At 42.1% G+C, this 13,157-nt stretch overlaps 2 protein-coding genes across 7 annotated transcripts in view; one reads left to right on the top strand and one right to left on the bottom strand.

The window, feature by feature from the left end:
• Positions 1–305: 305 nt before the first annotated feature.
• On the bottom strand, positions 306–9,606 carry masp1 (MBL associated serine protease 1). 3 transcript variants are annotated; one of them, XM_077565225.1, is made up of 12 exons: positions 9,533–9,606; positions 5,301–5,529; positions 5,029–5,230; positions 4,349–4,480; positions 3,843–4,039; positions 3,289–3,436; positions 2,977–3,095; positions 2,493–2,574; positions 2,250–2,324; positions 1,919–2,166; positions 927–1,103; positions 306–796 (listed from the first exon to the last, which is right to left on the bottom strand). In XM_077565225.1, exons 1-12 carry the CDS (start codon positions 9,592–9,594, stop codon positions 401–403), a joined length of 2,067 nt encoding a protein of 688 aa, XP_077421351.1. In that variant the 5' UTR covers positions 9,595–9,606; the 3' UTR covers positions 306–400. The 3 variants fall into 3 exon arrangements, with proteins under 3 accessions (XP_077421351.1, XP_077421352.1, XP_077421350.1); XM_077565226.1 differs by lacking the exon at positions 9,533–9,606 and adding an exon at positions 6,011–6,106; XM_077565224.1 differs by lacking the exon at positions 9,533–9,606 and adding an exon at positions 5,708–5,989.
• Positions 8,487–13,157, top strand: part of aplp2 (amyloid beta (A4) precursor-like protein 2) — a 51,347-nt gene continuing 46,676 nt past the window's right edge. For 3 of the 4 annotated variants that reach the window (XM_077565221.1, XM_077565222.1, XM_077565220.1), the window contains exon 1: positions 8,488–8,788. In XM_077565221.1, coding sequence (XP_077421347.1) covers positions 8,717–8,788 — 72 coding nt within the window. In that variant the 5' untranslated portion in view covers positions 8,488–8,716. Of the gene's footprint in view, positions 8,789–13,157 lie in introns of all 4 variants that reach the window. The other variant, XM_077565223.1, reaches the window with a different exon arrangement.

The following is a 13,157-nucleotide window of genomic DNA, read 5'->3' as shown; positions in this document are numbered from 1 at the left end:
ATGTATTTTATATTGCAAGCGTTTTCAAAACTCAATCAAGAAAAAAAGGATGCTTGTAGGAATAATAATCGTTAAAAAAGGTGATCATGAGGATGATGTCATGGATGTGGGCGGTACGGTGGCTAGTGGGCGTGCTCACAGCTTAGCAAACAATAAAAAGGAGCACGCTCCAACTACAGTAGCAAGCACTCTTGTGCTCTTCATCATCATCATCCTCATCACCGTAAAACGATCACTTGTCGGCAGTATTCCGAGATTCACCATTGATGATTTGGAGGTCAAGGGGTTCACTCGTCCCTAAGTAATGAGGACTTAAAAGTAGTGCTATCTTTATTTTTATATTTTGTTTACATAATTGTGCCAGAATAGTAAGACGCTTGCGTGTTCTATATGTGTGACCTCACGGGACCACCAAGAGGTGCTCCTGTATCCATTTCAGGTATTTGTTGACACGCGTGTAGACGCCGTACACCCGCCGACTGCCGCAGTCCTCGGGCCCCGCCCACGACACCAAGCCAAACACAGCCCACCGCCGGCTAACGGGGTCCTGGGCCACGAAGGCGCCCCCGCTATCGCCCAGGCAGGTGTCGCGCCCGCCTTCGTAGAAGCCGGCGCAGAACATGTTGTCGCTGACGTTGTAGCCGCCCGCGCGGGCCGCGTAGCTGGCACGGCACTCTTCCTGCGGGACCACCGGCAGCCGGACGAACTGCAGCAGGTCGGAGGTCATGTCAGGGTGCGACACGCCCCACCCGGCGACCACACCCAGAGAGAGGGGCGGAGGTGCGGGGGCGTCGCCCTGTCGGACGCAGAGGTCACAAATGTGCAAATAGAGATGTGTTTCCTGAAAGCGCTTGATATGTTTGAAGTGCTGAAAACTATTTTTAGCATTTGAGTTATCCCAATTTTTGGGGGCGTGGTTTGCGCACCTGCGGCGGCGGCGGCAGGCAGACGGGATGGACGACGTGGTTCAGCTCCACCCTGACGCTCAGTTCCAGCAGGGCGATGTCGTTGTCGAAGTCGCTGGGCCGGAAGTCGGGATGGACCAGCACCCGGGACACGGCCAGGACCGCCGACGCCTGCTTGTCCACCGCACCCGCTAGCACCTGGCGGACAACGCACACGACGCCACGTCACCGCACAAGTAAAGAAGACCACCAATATAGGACCACTGGCCATTAAACTAGGGATAGAGTTTCAAACTATGGTTAGGGTTTCAAACTAGGGGTGAGGTTTCAAAGTAGGGTTTCAAACTGGAACTAGTTTTTGAAATGTGATAACAAACTGGTGTTAAGGTTTCAAAGTAGGGTTTTAAACTATGGGTGTCCTTTAAAAGTAGGGTTTAAAATAGGGGTGTCAGGTGATTAAAATTTTTAATCGTAATTAATCGAATGACTTCAATAGTTAACTCACGATTAATCGCAAATTTTATATCTCTTCTAAATATAAAATAAAATGTACAATAAAATATTTTCTTCACACTCTTGCTAACATAAAAGTGAGGAAAATATTATAAACTAATAGAAATAAGGATGCATCGTCATTGATACAGTAATTTCATAATAATTCATAAAATTTAGTTAAAATTAAAAAGATGTAGTGTATTGTGATGTTGATTTGTGTTGGTCATTTTTCTGCCACTAGATGGCATAATTGCATATGTAAGACATGGTGACAGCTCAGTGTATTTTTCTTTTCATATTAAGAGCTATTCTATTATATTCTTTAACATGAAGTAACTTGTGAAATTTTGCACATTTTTTAAAATAAGTAGGGTTTTAAACTATGGTTAGGGTTGTAAATTTGAGTTTCAAACTATGGTTAGAGTTTGAATCCTTTGATTTGACGGAGTTATTGACGGATGATCAGAAAGAGCTTGTAATGTTGTTGGTTTACTGTTTGAGACTTGCTCAACCATCACCTTGATGTGTTCAGGGGCCACAGGCACCACGTGGGCGTTGCGGCGGCGGGAGAGCACGACGTGGGCGGCGGTCAGGATCCATTTGTCTGACAGCAGAGCGCCCGAGCCGAACCAGCGCTCCGGCGGGACGCGGATCGAGTCCTCCACGTTCAGCAGAACCTGCCAGGGAAAGTTGCCCGGCTCGGCCGCGCGACCGCCCACGATGCGCTTCACCTGGACGGCCAGCGGGCGCGACGGGCGGCCGCACGCTAGCGGATGACATAACATGACACCATTAACAATGAGATGACAACATGTCAAAACAACAACGTGATGGCTCATTGGCGCTCACCCGGCATGCAGGTTGGAAGCTCCGCCCCTGCCGCGTCATTGACCCTCGGACCATTTAGGCTGCAGCTGTACTCACCTGACACACACAAACAACGCACATCATGCTAAAGTCACGTCACATCAAGTGGCATCCCGAAACACAAATCGCATATCTAAAAAACACAAATGAGTAACTTTTATTTTTACAGGAAATCAAGTAGAGTAACTTTTATTTTTACACAAAGTGAAGAAGAGCAACTCTTACTTTGACAGACAGGAAGTGCAGTATCCCAGATGCCGTCTTCCTGACAGCTCATCTCAAAGTCGCCCCTAACGCGCTCACCATCCTGCCACCAAACAAAACAAATTCTTCCTTTTTTTTTTTTTTTCTTTTTTCTTTTTACAGAAGAGCTCAGTATTGTTCATTCGATTTGAAAATTTTAATAAATGTTTTTTATTAAAAAAAAAACAAAAAACAAAAAAAAAAAACAAAACAAATTCTTCCTGTTGGCGTGTGTGCGACATCCTGTTATACAAGCAACATGGCCGCCAACACCAATTGCATTGGTTTTTATTTCAAGTTGTGGCATTTCAGCCACACCCATGCTAATACAAATGCTAGCACAAGCTCAGAGGGGACCTGGTAGACCCTCTGGTGGATGGCGACAAGAGAGACGCTATGGGAGCTAACCTGTTACCTGACTAACACGTATTTAAAGGGGAAGGTGTGGAAGAGGAAGTGACATCACCTTGATGAGCACGAAGCCCGGCGAACATGAGACTCGGATGCGGTCTCCGGCTGAGTATTCGGTCTGGAGCGGGCTCACTGTGGCGTTAGCCAGAGGCGCTACAGACGCGCACTGACTTCCTGTCTCGAGAAAATAAAAGTAATGCAGGAATTGGTCAAAAGAGGACACGCACACCTTTTGGGTCAAAGTTGAAAGGTCGTCCGACAACAGCAAGAGTCCCTTGACAAAATTACATTACCTGGATGACACACACACCAGCATGTTAGCTAGCCTATGCTAGCAGCTAGCTCTACTCGCGTGCATGTGACTCACCCTCCGAGACGTACGTCATCCTCCATCCGATGTTTTCCCCCGAGTGGTCGCTGTGAAACAAGATGGCGACGGCGTTGGTGTCTGTCTGGATGACGCCGGGAGAATGACCACCGCAAAACGGCCCAAACTCTTTAGACGCCGCTCGGATCTGAAATGTTAGGAAACGTGGAACAGTCAAGGTGGAGCAAACATTTTTGACTGGAAAGTACGTTCAAATGTATTTGTGCATATGTTTACATGTATTTAAATGTATTTGCAAGTACTTTTGAATGTTAAACAAATACATTTAACGCACTTGTAAGCTAAATGCTAAAACCGTAGCATTTTTTCCCCCCATTGTGTCAAGTAAAACAAAATAAAAAATTCATTTTGGCCTACATTATGCCAATATGTTCTAAATGAAGCATTTTTTATTTGTTTTTTTATGATGATTATTATTATGATGATTATTGTAACTCCAGTGCAAGATTTCCGTTTGGCATTTTTATTTTTATTTAAAATGTTTATTCCACTTTGTCATTCACTAAGTCACGTGTGTTTCTCTATTTGTGTACCTTGATGTAGTCGTAGGGACAGCAGGCTTGCGGGTGGTCTTCCACATCGAAAGTGCCATCAAAGTGGAGGCGGAGTTTGAGTCCCGGTGCCACCCGGATGATGTAGGAGCACTCGGTCCTCTTCGGGTACGGCGACGGGAAGTTGGGGCTGCTCAGGGCACCCGCACGCTCGGAAAACACCAGGTCACTGCACTCCACTGCGCACACACGCGCGCGCATTACAATCTTGCACGCACACACACAAAGAAAGGATATGCACTTCATCAATCAAACTGTGTGAGCGTGTGTGAATCTAAAAATGCAGTATGTGTAAATATTTACAAGCAATCTGCCGGCATTATCAGTCACACAGCGGCCTCACATACACATACATAGTTGTTGTATCAGTAGCGTAGCTTAAAGGTTGAAAAGGGCGTTAGCATGTTTGAACATTTGTTTTGTTTGGATTGCCTTTTAAACGTACTCAGTGGTGGGAAAAAGACTTCAGTGTGTGCGCGTGCTGTGACCTGTGCACGTGTGGTTGTCGCGGTGCAGCAGGTAACCATGGCGACAGGAGCAGTAGTAGCCGCCAAGGTAGTTGTGACACAGGTGGTCGCAGGCGGCGTCCTCGTCCACGCCCTCGGCGCACTCGTCCACGTCTCGGGTTGGCAAACCGACAGACAGAAAAGCACCAGTCAAAAACGCTCAATTCATTTTCCTCATGATTGGTTGAGGGTGAACCTCGGCCTATCATATTTGAGGGACACCCTGGACTGGTCACTCGTTAATCATAGTGAAACCTGTTGACAATTTGTTGATCTTATTACGCTAGCATGCTAACGTGTTTGGGAATGCTTGAGTAAAAGCAAAGCAACCAAACCAACAGCAACAACAAAAACTAAAATTTAAACATTTTCACAAATGAATTGAAATAAAAATAAGAAAAAGTACATCAAAAAATGTCCTTGGTTTTTATCTAAATTTCCTACTTTTTGCATTCATTTTTATGTATTTCTTACTTTTTTCTATACGGCTACACAGAAGAAGGAAGGTCGGTCATTTGAGAATATTTTTTGTGACCTTTGTTTTGTCTCACAATCAACAAATACTCCATATACAGTTTTTTTTTTTAAACTAAAGCTAATACTAAAACAAATAAAAGCTTAACACCGATCCCACAGGCAGACTGACGGACAGCCGTACGCACCGACCGCGCTGTAGTGTGCTCGAAAGCCGGAAAAATTTTGCTGGTTGGAGAAGTCGGACGAGAAAATGACGCTGACGACATTGCCGGGAGATCCAAGCGACTCGGGACCAGGAACGTTCTCCGGATCTTGAGACTCGCTGCCGCAGAACACGCCCAGGATGGAAGCCCCGCCCCCATCTAAGGCCCCGCCCTCGGCCTCCACCTGCGCATATGCACGCAACATCACAAGTCACCTGCACTGCAAATTTGCATACGTTTATGTTTGTTCTCACCCTGACGTAGTCGCACTGGCACAAGTCAGAAGGTTCCAGGTCGAAATGGCTGAAGTCCAGTCGGACTCGGAAGCCCTCGGGAACGCGGATGTCCCAGCGATGGTGCGTGTTGTCGGGATAGGTCGCAGGGTAGTTTGGTGACTGGAAGCTTCCGAAAGGTTGTGTCAGCGACACCACGTGCTCGGCCTCCGCCAGGCCCAGCAGCACGCACACACACAAACACACCGGCCTACATGCACAGTGCACACACACAATAACACATGCGTGCAAACATGCACACACTCACACACAAAACACAGACACACGCGCACAAATGAAATGAGCACACGCGCGTACACAAACACTTAAATGCATTGCTCACACAACACGCATGCACACAAGCAGTCAACTGATGGATTAAGTCAGACCAAAAATCTTCTTTCCAAGGACCAATGAATACAAGACACTGCAAGTGGATCGATCCGACAGACAACCAATCCAGTATCGTTATTCCAGCTGAATCCATCAATGGCGTGATCAATAACCAAACGACAAATAAGTAAATGAGAAAAAGTAAGTCAGCTCATGGCACTAAAGCGGCTCTTCAAAATGTGAGTAAAAACTATGAAGACACTCAACAATCAGTCCAACTGGGACGAAAGGTCCGAGATGACAGCATAAATTATTAAATCACTCAATCGCTAGTCAATCAATCAGTGAGTCAAGCTGACCTCATGCTGTGCGCGTTTCGCGGTCCAGTCTTGTGTGAGTGTATCTGCGTGTGACGGACAATGAAAGAGGCTCAGCCTGGAACGTGGACGTTGCTGTGATGTCACGGGCAGCGCGGTTGCCATGGAAACGGGGGTTAGGGGCCGGGCCGTGTTGTTGTTCGCTGGACTGCTTAATTGACCAGCAGCAAGTGGTCCCTGATATCGCCAACGTTTACTGTGCGGGTTCCAAGACGACTTCCATTACACGGCTGCCACCTTGTGGCGGCCTTGGACACGTACAAGCTTTTTCCACTTTTTTTTTTTTTACACCTATACTTTATTTTTGATTTATTGCGATACGAATTTATCAAATGTGATTTATTTCCTGTCATTTCCCCCCTGGCTTCCAAACTGGCGCAAAAGTTTGCTAACGTCATAAATATGCACACACATTTGGTTTTATGAAGCACGGTTTTCCCAACTGTTGTTGCCTACCGCTTTTGTTTTTTTCATGAATGATTCTTGTGACAAAATTTATGAAAACTATGAATATTCCAACTATATAGTAAAACCAGTCAATTTGCCAAACCAAAACCAAAAACACTGCTTTAGGTAATGCGTTTGTAATTTGTAACACTATGCTAAGTCTGAACACAATTCGCTGCTTTACACTCAATTTCGAAATGATCAACACGTAAAAAATTGCACACATTTATACCAATGATTTAACTATTCTGCTAATTAGCCGAAATTATGGTTATGCATAAAGTTCAAATTAGTAAATAATTTCACAGATAGCCAACAATTAGCAACCTTTGCCACCTTTGCCTTTCACAAACAAACTAGCTAGCATAAAGTAGTCTACACCTTCGGTGCCATCGGTGATGCCTTTAAAGGATGAGAATTGGCAAAAGTGGGAAAAATACTTGCTATTGCTCGGACGTCTCGTTCACTTCCAGAAAAAAAAAAAACATCCTCTTCAATTCAACTTTGGTCCTGATAAAAATAATCTAACTAGCCCAGGGATGATTGTTTTAGTCAAATAAACACAAATTGCTGTAATCTGGACGTGTATCTTGCTGAGATTTAACAATGGATGTCTTTCTTTTTTTTGCTGCTTAACCCCGATAAAATAGAGAAGGATCAACCATACGCAGTAGAAACTATTGCTGTCAGTATTGAATATTTTTACAAACGATTAATCTATCGATTATTCAATCGATTAGTCGACTAATACAAAAGCATTCCCCCCTCTGATTACCGTTCATTAACCAGTGATTGGTGTTTATTTTGTACTTCTTATTCATATAGTGATTTTTAAATAAAGTGGATTGATGTTGTACTATGTTACCAGTTTGGTCATTGTTTTTGTTTTACAAAGTAAAAACAGATGTTTGCAAATGTTAGTCTTCTTTTATCAAGGACTACAGAAATCAATTAACAATTACTGTTGATATGCTGAAATCAGAAGATTCCGACAATTTTAAATGAAAAAATGGCTCCAAATGATTACTCGATTACTAAATAGCTGTCGAATAATTAGATAATCGATTACTTGTCAATTAATCAATTAATTTTGACAGCTCTAGTGGAATCATTTAAATCTTGCCTTAAGACTTATTTCTATACTCTTGCATTCACTTGCACTACTTTGGCCTGTTTGACTGCCGCTTCTCTTTTGTGATTCAGGGCTATATAAATAAACTTGACTTGATTCAGTAGTCTTGCAGTCATTTTGTTCATGAACAATGAGGTATTATCTTTGTAGTGACAGGCAGAGGTGGCAAATCCAGGTGTTCAGTTTATAGTATAATGTTTCTCCAGCATTATTCACAGAGATGACTTAACGGCAAGGCGTCTGTTTTTTTGTTTTTTTTAACTGAGGCACCTGAGGATCATATTGCATTAGGCTCAACATGCAATCCTGCTCATTCTGACTCAAATCGCCAGATGATGTTTAAAAGCTTAATAAACCTGCCTGAAGCAAAGATGTAAATTTGAAAAGCGGCCTTTATCAACACGCCATTAGGGATTACTGAAACAAGACACGACGGGGACTCCTTAATCAAATCCTAAAGCCTTTTTTATTTATGTGAGGCACAAATATCTCTCTCCACTCTGATTATGCTTAAAATAGTAAAGGATGAAAACTGTTTTAAATGCCTGGAAGGTAAATCAAGTAAACATTGAGTAAAATGTGAAAGTCAATAAGAATTAAGTAAATTTTTCTATTGAAGTAAATTTCTGAAATACAACTTTATTCTTGGAATACTGTATGCAAAAACCTTTATTCTCTAAGAAATGGGGCTAGACTAAAAAAAAAAAAAACATTATTTATGCAGGCATGTCAGTCAGTCAGTCCTGATTTTATGAGATTTTAGTTGGCCCAAAACTGCAGTTCCCTTTGGATTCCACCCAGGGGGCGCAATGCGTGCAGTGCCTGTGAGTGGACGAGCGGAACCAGAGTGAGAGAGGAGGGAGGAGGCACCATCCACAGAGCAGCCTTCCCAATAATCTCTGCCCATATTTCCACTACCGAGCGACTCCGTGACTCGGTGCCCTCCCTGCGCTTTTTCTCCGCCCGTCCAAACAAGTAGGAGCAGGACTCGGTCCTGCTCGTCGAGTGGCGAAGAGCGGATATTGTCGTAGCATTTCTTGGAGACTTTTTGAGTGTACCTTCTTGACGCCGGACAGCTTTGTGAAGGAGTTATTTCCCACTCGTGGAAGATGGGTTCCGTCCCGGTGATATCAGCTTTGGTTCTGGCCGTCGTGGTGCCATCGTTGGCCGGATACATAGAGGTACGTTTCTTCTTTTGTGGTTTTACACCGACAGATTATTATGTACAGGATACAGGTATGGCAACAGTCTTCTTCTGTGGTTTTGTACATACTTATTACGGTTTTATAGGTATGTCAACACTCTTCTTCTGTGGTTTTATTGGCGCTGAAACATGTCTGGTCCATTTGTGTGTGTGTGTATGTGTTTTTTTTTTTTTTTTTGGGGGGGTAATTGGGGTTGTATTGTCCAATATAAAGGTAACGTCAGACTGAGGTGAAACCGAATAATAGGGATATGTCCGCCCCGCGCCCCCCAACCCTGGTTGGTTTCATTCGAGAAGGTGCGTGGTGCAGACATCAAATGAAAGACGAGTGGCCTTGCCAGGCCTCAGGGGACCACGCAGATAACACACAGTAACCTCCCTTCCTCCATGCTGGCTGTTTACGGTCTATCTTTAACACAGAGGACGTTTTTAATCCCCTTGGAGCTTTTTGACCCCCGGCCTTTCCGTTGACAGACCCCACTTGCTGTTTTGTCAGGTGTTGTCCGGTGATCCCTAGCTATATCGCGGTTATTCCGTATCGCTGATTTTTGCGTTAAAATGTCTTTTTTTTGTGCTGAAATGTGTGTTTACGTAAGTTTAAAATGGGATTGGGGCATGTGAGAGGGGTCGTTTGAGGTATAAAACATTTGTGTTCCATTCTTATTTATACATTTCTTTTATGTGTTATAGTTGCAATTAGTTTGTGTTCAAATGCACTTACCTGTGAGTTTTTATTTCGTATTGGTTTCTATATCGCTCCCACTCTATATATAAACGGGTCATCACTGTACATGAAACATGGCTGGCCTGGCACAGGAAGAATCTTAACATGGTCATTAATGTTGACCACCATAGAAGAAGAAATAATGTCGGGGAATACTTTCTAACCAAATCTGACGTAAAATGGCTGCCGATAGTCATATTGGCATTTTCCCTTCTCAACATTTTGGGGCTGTTCTGTCATAGCAACAATCCCATTGATTTTGGCCTTAGACAAGAACTACAGATTTTTTTTTTAGTAGGCTGTCAAAATTTGGATTAAAAAAAAGGCAGTTATATGAAACAATAGCTGGGATTAGCGTGACATGGTTGAGGTTGACATTTTCAGATTCTTCTTCACCATCTCAGGGATTATACTGTTCCGAAGCGAGAACCGTATCCATTTTGATGGGTGTCTGACAAAATGGCTGGAGTGGTTGAGATCAGAGTGTGGTTGGTTTTTGTTCCTTGTAGTGTCTCAATCCATACTTTTGCAATATGTTGTGGTTTAATTGGTTAAAGCAAAAACATCTCAATCTAAATGTATGACTTCAAAAATGTAAAATACTTGCCTTTGCTCAATAAGGTTGGGAAACCGCGTGGTTGGTGGTCCGACACCTTCTCATGTCCAAACAAAACCTCCCCACCCCCTTTCAACTTCACACCAACCTGAGGTTCACTTTCACACCTAGCTCTTGATCGCACATGTGTGACAACAAACCAGCTGATGACCGCTCCTCGCCATTTGGAGGCCGGACCACCTGCTTGGTGCCAGCCCCGTGTGGCCAGAAAACGCCAAGCGGAATCAATGCCGCCAAACGGCGGTCGATACGGGACAGACAGGGGGGTGATTAATAGAGGAAACGCACGGCTCCTCCTGATCAGTCAGCATGATTAAATGTCGGAATTGCAGGGTGGCGGCCAGCGGCGGATGAGTCACATGCTAAGCATTTTTTTTGTGTGTGTTTAATCGATAGCTAAACTGAATGGTGCTGCTTGTCTTCTTTGTTTGTTTGGGATTTATTTGCACTCCCAACAGCAAATACACATGACTTCATTGGCCTCCCAACACTGTTGAAAGTGTCAATAAACACTTGACAGAGAAAATCCCTGTGGACAAAGTAATAACGCTAATAATGTAATATAACGCAGAAATTAAATAATCCTGATAAATATATTAAAATATGTATAGCTAATAGAAAAAAATAAGTATGCTGTATATAGTGTACAATACAGTAAATACTGTACATGTAAGTAAATAAAATATAAAAATGAAATCAACATGACAACAATCTATTACTCCACTAAAGACAATGAAAATAATTACTAAAATATATTAAGCAAATAGAAACAGTATGTTAAATATATACATGAGTATGAATTAAAAATATATACTTAATAAAGTATAAGAAACAATATATACTGTCATCAAAATAGTTAAAAGTCACTGTAAGTAAGTCGATTAATAAAGATAAATTGGATTTTACAAATGATTTGGAAAAATACAAAAAAATATAGTAAATATGTACAGTATGATTTAAAATAAGTAATCAATAACATTCACAATATATATACAGTTTAAAATATACATAAAAGTAACTGACACTGATAATCGATTATTGAAGATAGTAAGTAGGTTTTTACTAAAAAAATATATATATTTTAATTAGTTATTGTTGAAAGATATGAGTAAATATCTTATATAGTAATAAAATATAATAAATAATATATAATATGAACATTACTCATTGACATATATAATGAATAAAAAAAAACAATACTGTAAACAAAATACTTGTTGCTAATATTCTGTAAATATATGAAGTGATTACTAAAATATTTAATTATAATTAATTTATAAATTATGAATAATATATAATTATTTTTATAAATAAATTTAAAACAATATTTAAAAAATAGAATACAATATATCAATAATATAATATAATAATGTATGGTAAAATAATGATTTAAAAAAATCTGCATTTATACATTGACATTCACGATTTGTAAGGGAATTTAAATTTATAGTCTAATTTGATCCCAGCTAAATTAACCAGTAAGGTATTTTCCATTTTATGCCACAGTCTCATCAACAGCACTTGACTTGTTGTATTTAAGCTCTAAACATGAACAAGTGTCGCGTGGCCAATGTCGCCACGCCACGCCACGCTGCACCGACCTTGACCTTTTGATTTATGAGCTCCCGAGAGGCTCGCTCGCTGCCCGTGTCAGACGTGTTTTATTCCCCGCTCGCCCTCTTGTTGTTCACAGCCGTCGCTCGGGCACTCAGCTGAGTGCAAACGCCTTTGTTGTGTGTCAGCTACCCACCCACTCTACAGAAACTCAAATCTGTGCGTTATGATAACTTGTTTCAGTCGATTCTTCATTTCATTTCCCCCACATCTTTTTCCTGTGTCCTTCGTCATCTCCAGCCACTGACTGTCTTTGCGGCATTCCCGGCACGAGGCCTTCTGACCTTGTCATTGGTCGCTGGGTTCATCTTTGGGATTAAGGGCATAGCGGATAATGCTATCCGTACATTTGATTCCAGTCGGACCGCTTATCTCGCCCCGGTGTTGAAATATAAATCAACACGTTGTGCAACACATAACGTTAGATTTGCCAGCCAGCGATAGCGCCGACCAGGTTGTCGGTTACATCACTTGACGCCGTCTCAAATATCAGCTGTTGGGTTTAAGGTCATGGCAACACATACATGTTATGATGTATGAAGAAGCAGTGAACAGTAAATTAGTAAAGTCAATTTACACACCAAGTAGCTATGGATAAGTTTCTCAGAATAATACATAAATTGGTGAATTTGTGAAAAGTGAACCTGAGTAATAGTATACTGTTTTTCTCCCCCACTATGACATTCAACATTCCAACACCAACAGCCTTGTTTAAACAAAAGGTGGAAAACCGTAGGAACATTAAATTAACCAAGGCTCAGCACGAGATCGCTTCACATTCAAATGAACTCAACTCCCCGTAACGCAATAAAGTTGCTTCAGTTTACTGATTGTCCTTAATAAATGGGAGGGTGTGTATTGCAGATGTAGCGGTGCGCTTGTTTTTCTCGTCAGGGGAACCTCGCTCGATTGAGCCTCACGTTTGCATATACAGTACCAGTCAATGTTTTTTGTTTTTTTTCGTTTTTTCATGCTTTCGCCCAGCGTTTTATTAGCCCACCAGGCTTTCCTTGCCCCCCCCAACCCCACCGCCCACCTTCAAAATGAAATACTTAATTACTGTATGGTATAATAAAAAGAACAGAACAGCACAGAATGTTTTGTATTTATTTGTCGAATGTCACAAATCAGAACAGTGTTTCCCCCACCATGTTAATACTTAGGTGGGCCACCCAAGTAGATTTCAAGAAAATTATATAAACATATATATATATATTAAAAACAAAAAAAAAAAAACGTGTCACGACCAGACATACTGCATGTAACAAATCAGTTTGCCGTCACTCACTTGTAAATCATGAGGTTAGAGGAGACTACAAGTAGCAGGACTGAGAACACCAAACACCGCCCGCCCCCTAAACGAGTCCACCCACCCGAGTCCACCCACCAAAG

This window comes from Vanacampus margaritifer, chromosome 5, assembly GCF_051991255.1.
Source record: "Vanacampus margaritifer isolate UIUO_Vmar chromosome 5, RoL_Vmar_1.0, whole genome shotgun sequence".
NCBI lineage: Eukaryota > Metazoa > Chordata > Actinopteri > Syngnathiformes > Syngnathidae > Vanacampus > Vanacampus margaritifer.
This window is presented reverse-complemented; position numbering and strand designations above follow the sequence as displayed.

Coding starts and splice junctions, on each gene's coding strand:
- masp1 (XM_077565224.1), bottom strand. CDS start 5,805: ATGGATTCAGCTGGAATAACGATACTGGATTGGTTGTCTGTCGGATCG. Junction 5,231..5,300: donor GCCAGTGCGACTACGTCAGG/GTGAGAACAAAC, acceptor GCATATGCGCAG/GTGGAGGCCGAGGGCGGGGC. Junction 797..926: donor GCCTGCCGCCGCCGCCGCAG/GTGCGCAAACCA, acceptor TGCGTCCGACAG/GGCGACGCCCCCGCACCTCC.